General features: G+C 44.1%; 1 protein-coding gene across 2 annotated transcripts in view; it reads left to right on the forward strand.

Moving 5' to 3' along the window:
• LOC116372071 (2-hydroxyacylsphingosine 1-beta-galactosyltransferase-like) overlaps nt 1-22,485 on the forward strand; it is a 75,812-nt gene extending 53,327 nt beyond the window's left edge. For both annotated transcript variants that reach the window (XM_031821150.1, XM_031821149.1), the window contains one exon: nt 22,326-22,485. In XM_031821150.1, the coding sequence (XP_031677010.1) occupies nt 22,326-22,470 (145 nt within the window). In that variant the 3' untranslated portion in view covers nt 22,471-22,485. The remainder of the gene's footprint in view (nt 1-22,325) is intronic.
• Nucleotides 22,486-22,858: the final 373 nt, after the last annotated feature.

A 22,858-nucleotide genomic window follows, 5' to 3' on the forward strand; every position in this document is an offset into this window, starting at 1 on the left:
TTCCACTGCAACTGGGAATGGGGAGGACACAACATGGCTGCTAATTCACATTCCCTTCCACTGCAACTGGGAAGGGGGAGGACACAACATGGCTGCTAAATCACATTGGTCGAGTTCCTCCCCGACTATATTGCAGACTCCTGCTAAATCTTACAGCACCTGGATAGGTATACATAACTGGTCACACAACCATTGGTTGATGCAAATCAACACTTGGGCATCTAGTTGGACAGGAACTCATCCATTCCCACTGCAACTAGGAGGGAGAGGACACAAAATGGCTGCCAGGGGTCGCACCATCAGCCAGGTGGGTGGGGTAAAATGGCTGAATGATAAACGACCTCTGCTCTTGTGGGCACTAAAATGGCCCCAGCACCTTACCTACTATCTCCAGTGTTGACAAGTTGAATTATATACTGCAATGGATGTGGTGGTTAATTTCTGTATTATCAAATGAGGAGAGACAAACGTATCACACAAGTCGTAGTTATGCTTAAACAGAATCTTTATTGGTGAGAGCTCTGCAGTAGCGATTGGCTGGTCGACGAACCACCCTCAGATGATTCCTTGAGAGCCACGACACAAAGGCTACAAAAAATATTTTATAGCAAAGATCCACCCCTCAGTCTACATGACAAACAACAGACGTGTGGAATGGATCACAAGGTGGGACTTGATAAATGAGGAAGGAGTATCACGCAGACCGATAGCATTTGCTATGAAGACTGTTTTTATTGTTCAGTTTGGCCCCTAAGACGAGGCTCCGATCTCGTCCCTGGTACTTCTTTAGCACAGAAACACCAACTCAGTCTATGGCATAAATCAATTGTCAACTCCAGATCTCCAGTAAAACCCCTTCTTGACCCCTCTCCTGGACAAGCTCACTGGGGGGAGTGAGCCTCTAGGTCATACACTACCCCAGGATAGGTGTAACATCAGAGAGGACATACAATGGTTCCAGACACTACCACACACATCACAGTGAGGGGAGTGAGCCTCTAGGTCATATACTGCCCCAGGATAGGTGCATCAGAGAGGATATACAGTGGTTCCAGACACTACCACACACATCTTGTCTCAAACCTCATCTCCCCCAAGACCAAAGGAGGGAGTGACTGGCGCACAGACATTGTGGAGATAAGTAATTGGTTCCCCAATAATCACGCCATCCCTTCACATGGTTTAGGATAGGTAAAGACACATGGTTTAGAATAGGTACAGACACATGGTTTAGAATAGGTAAAGACACATTCACATGGGTTAGAATAGGTAAAGACACATTCACATGGTTTAGAATAGGTAAAGACACATTCACATGGTTTAGAATAGGTAAAGACACATGGTTTAGAATAGGTAAAGACACATCCACATGGTTTAGAATAGGTAAAGACACATTCACATGGTTTAGAATAGGTAAAGACACATCCACATGGTTTAGAATAGGTAAAGACACATTCACATGGTTTAGAATAGGTAAAGACACATGGTCTAGAATAGGTAAAGACACGTCCACATGGTTTAGAATAGGTAAAGACACATCCACATGGTTTAGAATAGGTAAAGACACATCCACATGGTTTAGGATAGGTACAGACACATTCACATGGTTTAGAATAGGTAAAGACACATCCACATGGTTTAGAATAGGTAAAGACACATTCACATGGGTTAGAATAGGTAAAGACACAATCACATGGTTTAGAATAGGTAAAGACACATGGTTTAGAATAGGTAAAGACACATTCACATGGTTTAGAATAGGTAAAGACACATTCACATGGGTTAGAATAGGTAAAGACACATTCACATGGTTTAGAATAGGTAAAGACACATCCACATGGTTTAGGATAGGTACAGACACATTCACATGGTTTAGAATAGGTAAAGACACATTCACATGGTTTAGAATAGGTAAAGACACATTCACATGGTTTAGGATAGGTACAGACACATTCACATGGTTTAGAATAGGTACAGACACATCCACATGGTTTAGGATAGGTACAGACACATTCACATGGTTTAGAATAGGTAAAGACACATTCACATGGTTTAGAATAGGTAAAGACACATTCACATGGTTTAGAATAGGTAAAGACACATGGTTTAGAATAGGTAAAGACACATTCACATGGTTTAGAATAGGTAAAGACACATTCACATGGGTTAGAATAGGTACAGACACATTCACATGGTTTAGAATAGGTAAAGACACATTCAAATAGTTTAGAATAGGTAAAGACACATTCACATGGTTTAGAATAGGTAAAGACACATTCACATGGTTTAGAATAGATAAAGACACATGGTTTAGAATAGGTAAAGACACATGGTTTAGAATAGGTAAAGACACATTCACATGGTTTAGAATAGGTAAAGACACATTCACATGGTTTAGAATAGGTAAAGACACATTCACATGGTTTAGAATAGGTAAAGACACATTCACATGGTTTAGAATAGGTAAAGACACATTCACATGGTTTAGAGTAGGTACAGACACATTCACATGGTTTAGAATAGGTAAAGACACATTCACGTGGTTTAGAATAGGTAAAGACACATTCACATGGTTTAGAATAGGTAAAGACACATTCACATGGTTTAGAATAGGTAAAGACACATAGTTTAGAATAGGTAAAGACACATTCACATGGTTTAGAATAGGTAAAGACACGTCCACATGGTTTAGAATAGGTAAAGACACATTCACATAGTTTAGAATAGATAAAGACACATGGTTTAGAATAGGTAAAGACACATCCACATGGTTTAGAATAGGTACAGACACATTCACATTGTTTAGAATAGGTAAAGACACATGGTTTAGAATAGGTAAAGACACATTCACATGGTTTAGAATAGGTAAAGACACATTCACATGGTTTAGAATAGGTAAAGACACATTCACATGGTTTAGAATAGGTAAAGACACATTCACATGGTTTATAATAGGTAAAGACACATTCACATGGTTTAGAATAGGTACAGACACATTCACATGGTTTAGAATAGGTAAAGACACATTCACATGGGTTAGAATAGGTAAAGACACATTCACATGGTTTAGAATAGGTAAAGACACATGGTTTAGAATAGGTAAAGACACATTCACATGGTTTAGAATAGGTAAAGACACATTCACATGGGTTAGAATAGGTAAAGACACATTCACATGGTTTAGAATAGGTACAGACACATTCACATGGTTTAGAATAGGTAAAGACACATTCACATGGTTTAGAATAGGTACAGACACATTCACATGGTTTAGAATAGGTAAAGACACATTCACCTGGTTTAGAATAGGTAAAGACACATGGTTTAGAATAGGTAAAGACACATTCACATGGTTTAGAATAGGTAAAGACACATTCACCTGGTTTAGAATAGGTAAAGACACATGGTTTAGAATAGGTACAGACACATGGTTTAGAATAGGTAAAGACACATTTACATGGGTTAGAATAGGTAAAGACACATTCACATGGTTTAGAATAGGTAAAGACACATTCACATGGTTTAGAATAGGTAAAGACACATGGTTTAGAATAGGTAAAGACACATCCACATGGTTTAGAATAGGTAAAGACACATTCACATGGTTTAGAATAGGTAAAGACACATCCACATGGTTTAGAATAGGTAAAGACACATTCACATGGTTTAGAATAGGTAAAGACACATGGTCTAGAATAGGTAAAGACACGTCCACATGGTTTAGAATAGGTAAAGACACATCCACATGGTTTAGAATAGGTAAAGACACATCCACATGGTTTAGGATAGGTACAGACACATTCACATGGTTTAGAATAGGTAAAGACACATCCACATGGTTTAGAATAGGTAAAGACACATTCACATGGGTTAGAATAGGTAAAGACACAATCACATGGTTTAGAATAGGTAAAGACACATGGTTTAGAATAGGTAAAGACACATTCACATGGTTTAGAATAGGTAAAGACACATTCACATGGGTTAGAATAGGTAAAGACACATTCACATGGTTTAGAATAGGTAAAGACACATCCACATGGTTTAGGATAGGTACAGACACATTCACATGGTTTAGAATAGGTAAAGACACATTCACATGGTTTAGAATAGGTAAAGACACATTCACATGGTTTAGGATAGGTACAGACACATTCACATGGTTTAGAATAGGTACAGACACATCCACATGGTTTAGGATAGGTACAGACACATTCACATGGTTTAGAATAGGTAAAGACACATTCACATGGTTTAGAATAGGTAAAGACACATTCACATGGTTTAGAATAGGTAAAGACACATGGTTTAGAATAGGTAAAGACACATTCACATGGTTTAGAATAGGTAAAGACCCATTCACATGGGTTAGAATAGGTACAGACACATTCACATGGTTTAGAATAGGTAAAGACACATTCAAATAGTTTAGAATAGGTAAAGACACATTCACATGGTTTAGAATAGGTAAAGACACATTCACATGGTTTAGAATAGATAAAGACACATGGTTTAGAATAGGTAAAGACACATGGTTTAGAATAGGTAAAGACACATTCACATGGTTTAGAATAGGTAAAGACACATTCACATGGTTTAGAATAGGTAAAGACACATTCACATGGTTTAGAATAGGTAAAGACACATTCACATGGTTTAGAATAGGTAAAGACACATTCACATGGTTTAGAGTAGGTACAGACACATTCACATGGTTTAGAATAGGTAAAGACACATTCACGTGGTTTAGAATAGGTAAAGACACATTCACATGGTTTAGAATAGGTAAAGACACATTCACATGGTTTAGAATAGGTAAAGACACATAGTTTAGAATAGGTAAAGACACATTCACATGGTTTAGAATAGGTAAAGACACGTCCACATGGTTTAGAATAGGTAAAGACACATTCACATAGTTTAGAATAGATAAAGACACATGGTTTAGAATAGGTAAAGACACATCCACATGGTTTAGAATAGGTACAGACACATTCACATTGTTTAGAATAGGTAAAGACACATGGTTTAGAATAGGTAAAGACACATTCACATGGTTTAGAATAGGTAAAGACACATTCACATGGTTTAGAATAGGTAAAGACACATTCACATGGTTTAGAATAGGTAAAGACACATTCACATGGTTTAGAATAGGTAAAGACACATTCACATGGTTTAGAATAGGTACAGACACATTCACATGGTTTAGAATAGGTAAAGACACATTCACATGGGTTAGAATAGGTAAAGACACATTCACATGGTTTAGAATAGGTAAAGACACATGGTTTAGAATAGGTAAAGACACATTCACATGGTTTAGAATAGGTAAAGACACATTCACATGGGTTAGAATAGGTAAAGACACATTCACATGGTTTAGAATAGGTACAGACACATTCACATGGTTTAGAATAGGTAAAGACACATTCACATGGTTTAGAATAGGTACAGACACATTCACATGGTTTAGAATAGGTAAAGACACATTCACCTGGTTTAGAATAGGTAAAGACACATGGTTTAGAATAGGTAAAGACACATTCACATGGTTTAGAATAGGTAAAGACACATTCACATGGTTTAGAATAGGTACAGACACATTCACATGGTTTAGAATAGGTAAAGACACATTCACATGGTTTAGAATAGGTAAAGACACATTCACATGGGTTAGAATAGGTAAAGACACATTCACATGGTTTAGAATAGGTAAAGACACATGGTTTAGAATAGGTAAAGACACATCCACATGGTTTAGAATAGGTAAAGACACATGGTTTAGAATAGGTAAAGACACATTCACATGGTTTAGAATAGGTAAAGACACATTCACATGGTTTAGAATAGGTAAAGACACATGGTTTAGAATAGGTAAAGACACATTCACATGGTTTAGAATAGGTAAAGACACATTCACATGGGTTAGAATAGGTACAGACACATTCACATGGTTTAGAATAGGTACAGACACATTCACATGGTTTAGAATAGGTAAAGACACATTCACATGGGTTAGAATAGGTAAAGACACATAGTTTAGAATAGGTAAAGACACATTCACATGGTTTAGAATAGGTAAAGACACATAGTTTAGAATAGGTAAAGACACATTCACATATGAAGACAATGATCCCTCCTGTATTCTTCTCTTTCTGATATTCAATTTGCAACTCTGGTCTTATAATTGAAAACCCTGAAGTGGTTAAATTTACCATGGATTCCAAATGATATCCTAACCGATCCAACTCATGTGCGTTCTCCGATGCCCCATACCAGGGGATTAACCCACGGGCAATTTTGAGGATCGTCACGAGTCACTGGGGACATCATTGGGATTGCGAGATGCCTCTCTTAATTCGTCGTAACCTGCTTGGAGTGGAGGAGCTAGTTTTATGCATTACCACAAGGGAGATGTTTAGGTTACCGAAAATACAGCACCCTGTCCAATGTGTTGGTAGGTAGAGACGGGCTTGATCACCACAGATCCAATCAGTAAATGTTGCCCGTGCCAAATCGATGAGGAGAACGATTGTCAGTTTTCCGCGTCAACAATGTTGTGCCCCACCCTCAGTCTAATGGGGTTTCCAGAGCTTCATGTTCCATTCTTCCAGCTACTTCCTATTGGGAAGACACTAGGATTAACACATGTTGACATTCCCACAGGGGATTCATTATTTGTGGTTTGGAAATATTCCTTGGGTTGGATCAGGACAGGTTCTGATTGGGGTTCGTCGGGGTTGGATCAGAACAGGTTCTGATTGGGGTTTGTCAGGGTTGGATCAGAACCGGTTCTTGTACACAGGATCTACAGTATATCACAAAAGTGAGTACACCCCTCACATTTTTGTAAATATTTGAGTATATCTTTTCATGTGACAACACTGAAGAAATTACACTTTGCTACAATGTAAAGTAGTGAGATCCATCCCAAGGTGGGGGTTACCATCAGCTTGTATAACAGTGTACATTTGCTGTCCCCTTAAAATAACTCAACACACAGCCATTCATGTCCAAATTGGTCCCAAAGTGTCAATATTTTGTGTGGCCATCATCATTTTCCAGCACTGCCTTAACCCTCTTGGGCATGGAGTTCACCAGAGCTTCACAGGTTGCCACTGGAGTCCTCTTCCATGACGACATCACTGAGCTGTTGGATGTTAGAGACCTTGCACTCCTCCACCTTCCATTTGAGGATGCCCCACAGATGCTCAATAGGGTTTAGGATTTGATTTGGTTGTAGAGGGTGCAACAGGTCGGCACCTCAGGAGTAAATGTCAGTTTGGTAACCCCCACCTTGGGATGTATCTCTCTCAGGAGATCCTTGCCCACTGCCATTTGATTTAACCAGGCAAGTCAGTTAAGAACAAATTATTATTTTCAATGACGGTCTAGGAACAGTGGGTTAACTGGTCTAGGAACAGTGGGTTAACTGGTCTAGGAACAGTGGGTTAACTGGTCTAGGAACAGTGGGTTAACTGGTCTAGGAACAGTGGGTTAACTGGTCTAGGAACAGTGGGTTAACTGGTCTAGGAACAGTGGGTTAACTGGTCTAGGAACAGTGGGTAAACTGATCTAGGAACAGTGGAACAGTGGGTTAACTGGTCTAAGAACAGTGGGTTAACTGGTCTAGGAACAGTGGGTAAACTGATCTAGGAACAGTGGAACAGTGGGTTAACTGGTCTCGGAACAGTGGGTTAACTGGTCTAGGAACAGTGGGTTAACTGGTCTAGGAACAGTGGGTTAACTGGTCTAGGAACAGTGGAACAGTGGGTTAACTGGTCTAGGAACAGTGGGTTAAATGGTCTAGGAACAGTGGGTTAACTGGTCTAGGAACAGTGGAACAGTGGGTTAACTGGTCTAGGAACAGTGGGTTAACTGGTCTAGGAAAAGTGGGTTAACTGCCTTGTTCAGGGGGCAGAACGACAGGTTTTTACCTTGTCAGCTCGGGGGACTCGATCTAGCAACCTTTTTGATTACAAGTCCAACGCTCTGACCACTAGGCTACCTGTCGCTAGGCTACCTGTCGCTAGGCTACCTGTCGCTAGGCTACCCTTCTGCCCCATAGCCATAGCAGTGGAATGTCAACAGGGGAACGCCTCTACCCCATTGGAGAAGGCATCCACTATCACCAGACAATATTTGTAACCCTGACAAGGAGATAAATAATCAAATCCATCAAATGGTCCTTCAGGGGTCAGATGAGTGGACAGTGGGAATCCCTCTTCCTCTCCTCTTCTTCATGTTGTTAGTCAAACAAATCACACATTTTGAACAAAATTGTTCAGCGAACACAGAAAACCCAGGTGCAAACCAAAATGTATTTACAAAATCAACTACTTTTTAAGAGTTAGCAATGAGCGATGCACTTACAAACAGCAACTTCAGAAGGGAGCCAAATAGCCTTTAGCAAGTTATGAACAAGTTTTAAATGAGAGATTGTCTGACCAGAGGAGGTCAGGAAGCCACGCTGTTTCCACAGAGTACCCAAATCATGTACCACACCAAAGGCATATCTGCTATCTGTATAGATAGTAGCAGACTGGCCTTTAGCTAACGTGCAAAGAGTTCTGCTGCTTGGGCGGAAAGGTAATTCAGCACTTTCCAGTGTGGTTGAGGCAGTAGTAACCGTGGTTACATACGTGGTTCTCCCTTCTCAGAACGCTGAGCAGAGCCATCTACAAACAGTTCCACATTTGCATTTTGCAAAAGGGACATCGGTTAAATCCATCCTTGGTTTTAGATACAAGCTCCACCAGAGCAGCACGGTCGTTCGGCTCGCCATGGTCCTCGGTGGGCAACAGAGTAGCAGGATTTAACACAGTGGACCTCTTCAGAGGGTCACGTGAGATATTGTCAGAAGAACATTCTGGATAATGTAGCAGTGGTGCTGGTGTTAGATGGGCCGTCATTCTGATAATGGAGGAGTGGAGCTGGTGTTAGATGGGCCGTCATTCTGATAATGGAGCTGGTGTTAGATGGGCCGTCATTCTGATAATGGAGCTGGTGTTAGATGGGCCGTCATTCTGATAATGGAGCTGGTGTTAGATGGGCCGTCATTCTGATAATGTAGCAGTGGAGCTGGTGTTAGATGGGCCGTCATTCTGATAATGGAGGAGTGGAGCTGGTGTTAGATGGGCCGTCATTCTGATAATGGAGCAGTGGAGCTGGTGTTAGATGGGCCGTCATTCTGATAATGGAGCAGTGGAGCTGGTGTTAGATGGGCCGTCATTCTGATAATGGAGCAGTGGAGCTGGTGTTAGATGGGCCGTCATTCTGATAATGGAGCTGGTGTTAGATGGGCCGTCATTCTGATAATGGAGGAGTGGAGCTGGTGTTAGATGGGCCGTCATTCTGATAATGGAGCTGGTGTTAGATGGGCCGTCATTCTGATAATGGAGGAGTGGAGCTGGTGTTAGATGGGCCGTCATTCTGATAATGGAGGAGTGGAGCTGGTGTTAGATGGGCCGTCATTCTGATAATGTAGCAGTGGAGCTGGTGTTAGATGGGCCGTCATTCTGATAATGGAGCAGTGGTGCTGGTGTTAGATGGGCCGTCATTCTGATAATGGAGCTGGTGTTAGATGGGCCGTCATTCTGATAATGTAGCAGTGGAGCTGGTGTTAGATGGGCCGTCATTCTGATAATGGAGCTGGTGTTAGATGGGCCGTCATTCTGATAATGGAGCTGGTGTTAGATGGGCCGTCATTCTGATAATGGAGCAGTGGTGCTGGTGTTAGATGGGCCGTCATTCTGATAATGTAGCAGTGGTGCTGGTGTTAGATGGGCCAAAAGCCTGAAACAGACTGGTTAAAGTCAGAAACAGACTGGTTAAAGTCAGACTGGAAACAGACTGGTTAAAGTCAGAAACAGACTGGTTAAAGTCAGACTGGAAACAGACTGGTTAAAGTCAGAAACAGACTGGTTAACGTCAGAAACAGACTGGTTAAAGTCAGAAACAGACTGGTTAAAGTCAGAAACAGACTGGTTAAAGTCAGAAACAGACTGGGTAAAGTCAGACTGGAAACAGACTGGTTAAAGCCTGAAACAGACTGGTTAAAGTCAGAAACAGACTGGTTAAAGTCAGAAACAGACTGGGTAAAGTCAGACTGGAAACAGACTGGTTAAAGCCTGAAACAGACTGGTTAAAGTTAGAAACAGACTGATTAAAGTCAGAAACAGACTGGTTAAAGCCAGAAACAGACTGGTTAAAGTCAGAAACAGACTGGTTAAAGTCAGAAACAGACTGGTTAAAGTCAGAAACAGACTGGTTAAAGTCAGAAACAGACTGGTTAAAGTCAGAAATAGACTGGTTAAAGTCAGACTGGAAACAGACTGGTTAAAGCCTGAAACAGACTGGTTAAAGCCAGAAACAGACTGGTTAAAGCCAGAAACAGACTGGTTAAAGTCAGACTGGAAACAGACTGGTTAAAGTTAGAAACAGACTGGTTAAAGTCAGAAACAGACTGGTTGAAGCCAGAAACAGACTGGTTAAAGCCAGAAACAGACTGGTTAAAGTCAGACTGGAAACAGACTGGTTAAAGCCAGAAACAGACTGGTTAAAGCCAGAAACAGACTGGTTAAAGTCAGAAACAGACTGGTTAAAGTCAGACTGGAAACAGACTGGTTAAAGTCAGACTGGAAACAGACTGGTTAAAGTCAGAAACAGACTGGTTAAAGTCAGACTGGAAACAGACTTGTTAAAGCCTGAAACAGACTGGTTAAAGTCAGAAACAGACTGGTTAAAGTCAGAAACAGACTGGTTAAAGTCAGACTGGAAACAGACTGGTTAAAGCCAGAAACAGACTGGTTAAAGTCAGACTGGAAACAGACTGGTTAAAGCCAGAAACAGACTGGTTAAAGTCAGAAACAGACTGGTTAAAGTCAGACTGGAAACAGACTGGTTAAAGTCAGACTGGAAACAGACTGGTTAAAGTCAGAAACAGACTGGTTAAAGTCAGAAACAGGACCAGAACTCCTACTGACACTGATCCTAGACCAGAACCCCTATTTATACAGTGATCTTGGACCATTACTGGACCTCCTACTGACACACTGATCCTGACACAGAACTGGACCAGAACTCCTACTGACACTGATCCTGAACCAGAACTGGACCAGAACTCCTACTGACACACTGATCCTGACCAGAACTGGACCAGAACTCCTGCTGACACTGATCCTGGACCAGAACGGGACCAGAACTCCTACTGACACACTGATCCTGACCAGAACTCCTACTGACACACTGATCCTGGACCAGAACTCCTACTGACACACTGATCCTGGACCAGAACTCCTGTTGACACAGTGATCATTGACCAGTACTCTTACTGATACTGTGTGTGTGTGAAAATGCTTGTGATTCCAAGGGTCATTATGGTGACCCATTCTATCTTATCTAGTTTAATCATTTACCAAGATTTCCACCGGTCCCCCATTCACCACAGACATGTAGCTGAGAGAGACAGAGGAAGAGAGGGAGAGAGGGAGAGGGAGGGAGGGAGGGAGGGAGAGAGAGAGAGAGAGAGGGGGAGAGAGAGAGAGATGCATGGAGTTATGTGGGCAAACGGCCCAATGTTGAGGCCCATTGTCGTGCCATTCATCCGCCGCCATCACCTCATGTTTCAGCATGATAATACATGGCCCCATATCGCAAGGATCTGTTCACATGTACGACAGAGTGTTCCAGTTCCCGACAATATCCTATCAACTTCACACAGCCATTAAAGAGGAGCGGGACAACATTCCACAGGCCACAATCAACAGCCTGATCAACTCAGGGGTCAAATGACTGGTGAAAGGCGGAGGTCAGTAATCCAGAGTCCGTAAGGTACAGAACGGCTGTCACAGTTCCCTCCAGAACTGTTGGTTACCTGCTGCCTTTTTCCCAGGGATTAGTAATTGTATAAGTGTGCTCTTTGGTTCACCGTCGGTTATTGTTACATTGTCCGTTGGTCGTGTGAGTACCTGTGCTGTGTTGGTCTGGCTTTCCTGCCACTTGTACTGTGCAGATGATTCCGGGTTTCGTCCCGTGTGTTTATTCGAGGTGCTCTTTTGTTTGGGTTTCAACCCTGTGTTTTGAATACGTGTTTGTTTGGTCTTCGTCCCCGTGCCTTCACACGGCACGCTGTAATTTGGGTCAATAAAAAACCCTATTGCGCATTCCTGCGCCTGTCTCCCAATCCCTTATAGCAACGTGACAACGGCAGGCAGGCAGGCTCAGGGTCAGGGCAGGCAGGGGTCAGTAATCCAGGCCAGTGTCAAGAGGTATAGAATAGTCGGCAGGCTCAGGGTCAGGGCAGGCAGAATGGTCGGCAGGCTCAGGGTCAGGGCAGGCAGAATGGTCGGCAGGCTCAGGGTCAGGGCAGGCAGAATAGTCGGCAGGCTCAGGGTCAGGGCAGGCAGAATGGTCAAAAACCAGGAGAACTAGAAAACAGGAACTAACAAAAAAAACAGTAAAGGAAAAAACGCTGGTAGACGAGACAAACTGGCAACAGACAAACAGAGATGCACGGGGGATAAAACAAACAGAGAACACAGGTATAAATACACCGGGGATAACGGGGAAGATGGGCGACACCTGGATGGGGATGGAGACAAGCACAAAGACAGGTGAAACAGATCAGGGTGTGACACAAACAAAGGATCCAATTCAGCCACATTTCTGTTTGAAATGCTGGTGAGTGGCTGGTGAGTGGCTCCAATCTAATATTCAACAGTTATTTTCGGGTTGCAGGTAATAATTCAAGAAATGTTCTGAGCAAATCATTTAAGAAATAACAACAACAAAAAATACAAAATACGACAAAGTTGGAAGCCAGAAACAGTCTTCAAGGTAAAGCAAGATGGCACAGACAGACATGACAGCTCTTTTGCTAGCTCCTACACAACTTGGCAGTATTTAGTTATTTCTTACATTATTCGCCCAGAATGTTTTTTTTGTGATATTACGTACAATCAGGAATACGCCTTTCCCGAATTGGATCCTTTGCCCCCTGGGCAATTTAACGTATTCCAGTGTCTGCTCCAAGACGCTGCCGTCGGAGAAGAGGTATTCGGAGTTGACTTCTAGTCTGACTCAGGAGGCGGGCACACCGTTCACCGCTTCTGAGTATATTACTCGCAAATGTTCAGTTTCTGGACAATAAAGTAGACGAGCTCAGGGCGAGGATCTCCTTCCAGAGAGAGATCAAGGACTGTAATATCCTCTGTTTCAGGGAATCATGGCTCTCTCCGGATATACTGTCCCTATCCATACAGCCAGCTGGGTTCTCAGTTCATCAGTTCATCGTGCAGACAGGAATAAAGAACTCTCTGGGAAGAAGAAAGGTGGGGGTGTATGTTTCATTATTAACTACTCATGATGTGATTGTGATAACATACAGAAACTCAAGTCCTTTTGTTCACCTGACCTAGAATCCCTCACAATCAAATGCCGACCGTATTACCTCCCAAGAGAATTCTCTTCAGTTATTGTCACAGCCGTGTGTATTCCCTTCAAGCCGACACCACAACGGCCCTCAAGGAACTACAATGTAAACTGGAAACCACATATCCTGAGGCTGCTTTTATTGTAGCAGTTAACAATAATATGAGGAAAACGCGACTGAAGTTCTATCAACACATTGATTGTAGACACCAAATAAAATGACATTTGATTTGAAGATGGCTGTGTTATATTTCTGAGCTGATGTTCAGCTTCCACCATATTGCTTTTAATTTGAAGATGGCTGTGTTATATTTCTGAGCTGATGTTCCACTTCCACCATATTGCTTTTGATTTGAAGATGGCTGTGTTATATTTCTGAGCTAATGTTCAGCTTCCACCATGTTGGTTTTGATTTGAAGATGGCTGTGTTATATTTCTGAGCTGATGTTCCACTTCCACCATATTGCTTTCACCTGTCCTTCTTCTTCTTTACATTTCTATTGGTGGATCGCAACCAACTGAAAGGTGGATACACCGCCACCTACTTTACTGGAGTGTGAGGCTGGTCACAGCCCCCTGTTCATCTATATTCTCTATCACCTACTGTACTGGAGTGTAAGGCTGGTCACAGCCCCCTGTTCATCTATATTCTCTATCACCTACTGTACTGGAGTGTGAGGCTGGTCACAGCCCCCTGTTCATCTATATTCTCTATCACCTACTGTACTGGAGTGTAAGGCTGGTCACAGCCCCCTATTCATCTATATTCTCTATCACCTACTGTACTGGAGTGTGAGGCTGGTCACAGCCCCCTGTTCATCTATATTCTCTATCTATCACCTACTGTACTGGAGTGTGAGGCTGGTCACAGCCCCCTGTTCATCTATATTCTCTATCACCTACTATACTGGAGTGTAAGGCTGGTCAAAGCCCCTGTTCATCTATATTCTCTATCACCTACTGTACTGGAGTGTGAGGCTGGTCACAGCCCCCTGTTCATCTATATTCTCTATCTATCACCTACTGTACTGGAGTGTGAGGCTGGTCAAAGCCCCCTGTTCATCTATATTCTCTATCACCTACTGTACTGGCGTGTAAGGCTGGTCACGGCCCCCTGTTCATCTATATTCTCTATCACCTACTGTACTGGAGTGTGAGGCTGGTCACAGCCCCCTGTTCATCTATATTCTCTATCACCTACTGTACTGGAGTGTGAGGCTGGTCACAGCCCCCTGTTCATCTATATTCTCTATCATCTACACCTAATGTGTCTGGTCAGAACCCTATTCCCTATATAGACTACAATATGTCTAGTCAAACCCCTATTTCCTATATAGACTACAATATGTCTGGTCAGAACTCTAGCGTAGCCTAGTGGTTAGAGCGTTGGACTAGTAACCGGAAGGTTGCGAGTTCAAACCCCCGAGCTGACAAGGTACAAATCTGTCATTCTGCCCCTGAACAGGCAGTTAACCCACTGTTCCCAGGCCGTCATTGAAAATAAGAATGTGTTCTTAACTGACTTGCTTGGTTAAATAAAGGTAAAATTAAATATAGACTACAATACCTCACCTGATGTAGAGTACCTTATGATAAGCTGTAGACCAACACTATCTACCAAGGAAGTTCTCATCTATATTATTCGTAGCCTTCTATTTACCACCACAGACCAATGCTGGCACGAAGACCGCTCTCAACCAACTCTATAAGGCCATAAGCAAAGAAAAAATGCTCACCCAGAAGCAACCAGAGGACAGAAAACACTAGACCACCTTTACTCCACATACAGAGACGTGTAAAAAGCTCTCCCTCGCCCTCCTTCTGGCAAATCTGACCATCATTTTATCCTGCTGATTCCTGCTTACAAGCGAAAACTAAAGCAGGAAGTACCAGTGACTTGCTCAAAACGGAAGTGGTCAGATGACGAGGAGGCTACAATACAGGACTGTTTTGCTCGCACAGCCTGGAATATGTTCCGGGATCCTTCCGATGGCATTGAGGAGTACTCCACCTCAGTCATCGGCTTCATCAATAAGTACATTGGCGACGTCGTCCGCACAGTGACTGTACGTACATACCCCAACCAGAAACCATGGATTACAGGAAACATCCGAACTGAGCTAAAGGCTAGATCTGCCGCTCTCAAGGAGCGGGACACTAATCCGGACGCTTATAAGAAATCCCGCTATGCCCTCAGACGAACCATCAGACAAGCAAAGCATCAATACAGGACTAAGATTGAATCCTATTACACTGGCTCTGATGCTCGTCAGATATGGCAGGGCTTGAAAACTATTACAGACTACAAAGGGAAACCCAGACGCGAGCTGCCCAGTGATGCGAACCTACCAGATGAGTTAAATGCCTTTTATGCTCACTTCGAGGCAAGCAACACTGAAGCATGCACGAGAGCGCTAGCTGTTCTGGAAGACTGTGTGACAGTGGTCTCAGTAGCCGATGTGAGCAATTAAACAGGTCAACATTCACAAAGCCGCGGGGCCAGACGGATTACCAGGACATGTACTCAAAGCACTGACCAACTGTCAAGTGTCTTTTCACTGACATTTCCAACATCTCCCTGGCCGAGTCTGTAATACCTACATGTTTCCACCATAGTCCCTGTGCTCAAGAAAGCTAAAGTAACCTGCCTAAATGATTACCGCCCCGTCACGTCGGAAGCCATGAAGTGCTTTGAAAGGCTGGTCTTGGCTCACATCAACAGCTTCCTCCCGGATACCCTAGACCCACTCCAATTCGCATACCGCCCCAACAGATCCGCAGATGACCCAGCGTTCAACACCATAGTGCCCACGAAGCTCATCACTAAGCTAAGGACCCTGGAACTAAACACCTCCCTCTGCAACTGGGTCCTAGACTTCCTGACGGGCTGCCCCCAGGTGGTAGGCAACAACATGTCTGCCACGCTGATCCTCAACACTGGGGCCCCTCAAGCGTGTGTACTTAGTCCCCTTCTGTATTCCCTATTCACTCATGACTGCGTGGCCAAACACGACTCCAACACCATCATTACGTTTGCTGACAACACAACAGTGGTAGGCCTGATCACCGACAACGATGACACAGCCTATAGGGAGGAGGTCAGAGACCTGGCAGTGTGGTGCCAGGACAACAACCTCTCCCTCAATGTGAGCAAGACAAGGGAGCTGATCGTGGACTACAGGAAATGGCGGGCCGAACAGGCCCCTATTAACATCGATGGGATGGTAGTGGAGCAAGTTGAGAGTTTCAAGTTCCTTGGAGTCCACATCACCAACAAACTATCATGGTCCAAACACACCAAGACAGTTGTGAAGAGGGCACGACAAAACCTTTTCCCCCTAAGGAGACTGAAAAGATTTGGCATGGGTCCCCAGATCCTCAAAAAGTTCTACAGCTGCACCATCGAGAGCATCCTGACCGGTTGCATCACCGCCTGGTATGGAAACTGCTCGGCATCTGACCGTAAGGCACTACAGAGGGTAGTGCATACAGCCCAGTACATCACTGGGGCCAAGCTTCCTGCCATCCAGGACCTATATAATAGGCGGTATCAGAGGAAAGCCCATAAAATCGCCCAAGTTATAGACTGTTTTCTCTGCTACCGCACGGCAAGCGGTACCAGAGTGCCAAGTCTAGGACCAAAAGGCTCCTTAACAGCTTCTACCCCCAAGCCATAAGACTCCTGAACAGCTTCTACCCCCAAGCCATAAGACTCCTGAACAGCTTCTACCCCCAAGCCATAAGACTCCTGAACAGCTTCTACTCCCAAGCCATAAGACTCCTGAACAGCTTCTACCCCCAAGCCATAAGACTCCTGAACAATTAACCAAATGGCCACCCCTCCCTCTATTTGTTTAGTACACTGCTAGTGACTTCACCCTACATGTACAAATTACCTCTAACCTGTATCCCCACACACTGACTCAGTACCGGTACCTCCTGTATGTAACCTCATAATTGTTACTTTAGTTTATTTGTGAAAATATTTTCTTAACTATTCTTGAACTGCATTGTTAAGGGCTTGTAAAGTAAAGCATTTCACAGTAAGGTCTTGTATTCAACGCATGTGACAAATAAAGTTTGATTTGAATGGAACCCCTGGTGTGTTGTGATGTCATCAGGAGAGTTTATATTGGAACCCTCAATGGTTCTAAAAACCTGCTGTGTGGTTACTGCCTCCTATATCCGTGTGTGTGTGTGTGTGTGTGTGTTATCATGTCGTTTTTTTAATGAGTGAAGGTGAGTGATGCAGCAGGGGATTCATTACCAGAGAGAGAGAGAGACAGAGAGACAGAGAGGAGGGGAGAGAGAGAGAGAGAGAGAGAGAGAGAGAGAGAGAGAGAGGAGAGAGAGAGAGAGAGAGAGAGAGAGAGAGAGAGAGAGAGAGAGAGAGAGAGAGAGAGAGAGAGAGAGAGAGAGAGAGAGAGAGAGAGAGAGAGAGGAGAGAGAGAGAGAGAGGAGAGAGAGAGAGAGAGAGGAGAGAGAGAGAGAGAGAGAGAGAGAGAGAGAGAGAGAGAGAGAGATGAACCTGGAGAAGAGTCCCCCAAGCAAGCTGGTCCTGGGGCTCTGTTCACAAACACAAACAGAATCATGGGAAAACAAAAAGATATTACTTGACACATTGGAAAGAATTAACAAAAAAACTGAGCAAACTATTTGGCCCTACACAGAGAGTACACAGCGGCAGAATACCTGACCACTGTGACTGACCCAAAATTAAGGAAAGCTTTGAATATGTGCAGACTCAGTGAGCATAGCCTTACTATTGAGAAAGGCCGCCGTAGGCAGACATGGGCTCTCAAGAGAAGACAGGCTATGTGCTCACTGCCCACAAAATGAGGTGGAAACTGAGCTGCACTTCCTAACCTCCTGCAAATGTATGACCATATTAGAGAGACATATTTCCCTCAGATTACACAGATCCACAAAGAATTAGAAAACAAATCCAATTTTGATAAACTCCCATATCTACTGGGTGAAATTCCACAGTGCATCACAGCAGCAAGATTTGTGACCTGTGACAACCAGTGAAGAACACACACCATTGTAAATACAACCCATATTTATGCTTATTTATTTTATCTTGTGTCCTTTAGCCATTTGTACATTGTTAAAACACTGTATATATATATATATAATATGACATTTGTAATGTCTTTACTGTTTTGAAACTTCTGAATGTGTAATGTTTACTGTTCATTTTTATTGTTTATTTCACTTTATATATTATCTACCTCACTTGCTTTGGCAATTTTGGCAATGAGAGAGGGAGGGGGAGAGAGAGACTGAGAGAGAGAGAGAGAGACAGAGAGAGAGAGAGAGGGGGGGAGGGAGGGGAGGGAGGAACATGAATTGTATCATTGATTGGTTGCCTGGTGAATTGTGGGTTTGTTGTGGGCTGAGGGGGGAAGAAGGAGTGTGGAGGAGGGGGAGGAGGAGGAAGAGGGAGAGAGAGGGAGATAATGAATGCATGCAAATGTCCCAATGTGTCTGCAGTGACAGAGGAGTTTCTCACAGCATCTCTCAGGTCAGAAACACTGAAGCCATTTAGTCATGTAGCAGAGACTCTTACCCTCTCCAGGGTGTACTTTCCCCCTAGCTACAGATCTAGGATCAGAGGACTATTACCCCCTAGCTACAGATCTAGGATCAGAGACTATTACCCCCTAGCTACAGATCTAGGATCAGAGACTATTACCCCCTAGCTACAGATCTAGGATCAGATACTCTTTCCCCCTAGCTACAGATCTAGGATCAGAGACGATTACCCAATCCTGACCTTAATCAGGAGGGACTTCAAATTAATTGGTCACGTATACATGGTTAGCAGATGTTATTGGTCACATACACATGGTTAGCAGATGTTATTGGTCACATACACATGGTAGCAGATGTTAGTGGTCACATGGGTTAGCAGATGTTATGGTCACATACACATGGTTAGCAGATGTTAATGGTCACATGGTTAGCAGATGTTATTGGTCACATGGTTAGCAGATGTTATTGGTCACATGGTTAACAGATGTTATGGTCACATACACATGGTTAGCAGATGTTTATGGTCACATGGTTAGCAGATGTTATTGGTCACATACACATGGTTAGCAGATGTTATTGGTCACATACACATGGTTAGCAGATGGTTATGGGTCACATGGTTAGCAGATGTTATTGGTCACATACAGGTGGTTAGCAGATGTTATTGGTCACATACACAGGCTTAGCAGATGTTATTGGTCACATACACGTGGTTAGCAGATGTTATTGGTCACATACACGTGGTTAGCATATGTTATTGGTCACATACACATGGTTAGCAGATGTTATTGGTCACATGGTTAGCAGATGTTATTGGTCACATGGTTAGCAGATGTTATTGGTCACATGGTTAGCAGATGTTATTGGTCACATGGCTAGCAGATGTTATTGGTCACATGGTTAGCAGATGTTATTGGTCACATGGTTAGCAGATGTTATTGGTCACATGGTTAGCAGATGTTATTGGTCACATGATTAGCAGATGTTATTGGTAACATACACATGGTTAGCAGATGTTATTGGTAACATACACATGGTTAGCAGATGTTATTGGTCACATGGTTAGCAGATGTTATTGGTCACATGGTTAGCAGATGTTATTGGTCACATGGTTAGAAGATGTTATTGGGCACCTGTACTGACCTCGCCTTCTGGACGATAGCGGGGTGAACAGACAGTGGATCGGGTGGTGTAGGTGTCCTGGGGGGCAGGTAGTTTAGCCCTCGGTGATGCATTGTGCAGACCTCACTACCCTCTGGAGAGCCCTGTGGTTGTGGGCGGTGCAGTTGCCCTACCAGGCGGTGATACAGCCCGACAGGATGCTCTCGATTGTGCATCAAATCAAATCGAATCAAATCAAATCAAATTTTATTTGTCACATACACATGGTTAGCAGATGATAAGCGAGTGTAGCGAAATGCTTGTGCTTCTAGAAGTTTGTGAGGGTTTTAGGTGACAAGCCAAATTTCTTCAGCCTTCTGGGGCTGTTGCGCCTTCTTCACCACGCTGACTGTGTGCGTGGACCATTTGAGTTTGTCCGTGACGCCGAGGAACATAAACCTTTCCACCGTCTCCACTACTGTTCCATCGATGTGGATAGGAGGGTGTTGCCTCTGCTGTCCCCTCGATGTGGATAGGAGGGTGTTCCCTCTGCTGTCCCGTCGATGTGGATAGGAAGGTGTTCCCTCTGCTGTTTCCTGAAGTCCACGATCATCTCCTTTGTTCTGTTGACGTTGAGTGAGAGGTTGTTTTCCTGACACCACACTCCGAGGGCCCTCACCTCCTCCCTGTAGGCCGTCTCATCATTGTTGGTGATCAGGCCTACCACTGTAGCGTTGTCTGCAAACTTGATCATTGAGTTGGAGGCGTGCATGGTCACACAGTCAGGAGGGGGCTGAGAATGCACCCTTGTGGGGCCCCAGTGTTGAGGATCAGAGGGGTGGAGATGTTGTTACCTACCCTCACCACCTTGGGGGCGGCCCGTCAGGAAGTCCAGGACCCAGTTGCACAGTGCGGGGTTGAGACCCAGGGCCTCCAGCTTAATGATGAGCTTGGAGGGTACTATGGTGTTGAATGCCGAGCTGTAGTCAATGAACAGCATTCTCACATAGGTATTCCTCTTGTCCAGATGGGTTAGGGCAGTGTGTAGTGTGGTTGCGATTGCGTCATCTGTGGACCTATTGGGGCGGAAAGCAAATTGAAGTGGGTCAAGGGTGTCAGGTAGGGTGGAGGTGATATGATCCTTGACTAGTCCCTCAAAGCACTTCCTGATGACAGAAGTGAGTGTTACGGGGCGGTAGTCATTTAGTTCAGATACCTTTGCAACTTCACCCACACCACCGTGGGGTTCTAGAGTACCGTTGGGTTCTAGAACACCACTGGGTGCTAGAGTCTCTTCTTTCCAACTGCCATTCAATTCTAGAATGTGGAAAGGGTTCTTGATTGTACTTCTCTGTATTGCACTCCAATTCAAATCTGGACCTGGAAGTTCCACTGCTGGATGTTCATTCTTCCCTCTAATCAGGGCCTGATTTAGACCTGGGACACCAGGTGGGTGATTCCCCTCTAATCAGGGCCTGATTTAGACCTGGGACACCAGTCATTCTTCCCCTCTAATCAGGGCCTGATTTAGACCTGGGACACCAGGTGGGTGATTCCCCTCTAATCAGGGCCTGATTTAGACCTGGGACACCAGGTGGGTGATTCCCCTCTAATCAGGGCCTGATTTAGACCTGGGACACCAGGTGGGTGATTCCCCTCTAATCAGGGCCTGATTTAGACCTGGGACACCAGGTGGGTGATTCCCCTCTAATCAGGGCCTGATTTAGACCTGGGACACCAGGTGGGTGATTCCCCTCTAATCAGGGCCTGATTTAGACCTGGGACACCAGGTGGGTGATTCCCCTCTAATCAGGGCCTGATTTAGACCTGGGACACCAGTCATTGTTCCCCTCTAATCAGGGCCTGATTTAGACCTGGGACACCAGGTGGGTGATTCCCCTCTAATCAGGGCCTGATTTAGACCTGGGACACCAGTCATTGTTCCCCTCTAATCAGGGCCTGATTTAGACCTGGGACACCAGTCATTGTTCCCCTCTAATCAGGGCCTGATTTAGACCTGGGACACCAGTCATTGTTCCCCTCTAATCAGGGCCTGATTTAGACCTGGGACACCAGGTGGGTGATTCCCCTCTAATCAGGGCCTGATTTAGACCTGGGACACCAGGTGTGTTATCAGGTAGAACAGTGAAACCAGCAGTAGGGTAAGAGATCAAACCGCATGGCATCACTCTAACCATCTACCTCTCTGTCTGTCTAACCTCTTTTTTCTGTCCTTCCCTGTCTGACTGTAGGTTCTCGGGGGTTCCGCCCAGTAACCTAGGCAACAATACCAAGTTGGTGGATTGGATGCCTCAAAACGACCTGTTGGGTAAGAACCACTTCTCTACTTCATGTACTCTCTCTTCCTTCCCTCCCTCCTCCCTCTCTGTCTGTTAGGGTGAGGAGGGGAGAGGAGGGGGTGAGGAGGGGTGAGGAGAGGAGAATGACCCTGAGCTGAGAAATACATAACTCATTATATCATTAACAGTCAATGATTCACACACACAAACACACGCACTCTCACTCTCTCTCTCACACACACACACACAATCGCACACACAAACACACACACACACACACACACACACACACACACACACACACACACACACACACACACACACACACACACACACACACACACACACACACACACACACACACACACACACACACACTTCTCTCTGGGTGTGTTGCTGACCTGTATCTCTGAGGGCTGTGTGGTATAACTGCTAAGTAGCTCCTCTCAGTCACACCTTATTACCACACGGTGCACTACTATAGA

Source organism: Oncorhynchus kisutch, unplaced genomic scaffold (genome assembly GCF_002021735.2).
Source record: "Oncorhynchus kisutch isolate 150728-3 unplaced genomic scaffold, Okis_V2 scaffold3885, whole genome shotgun sequence".
NCBI classification, from domain to species: domain Eukaryota; kingdom Metazoa; phylum Chordata; class Actinopteri; order Salmoniformes; family Salmonidae; genus Oncorhynchus; species Oncorhynchus kisutch.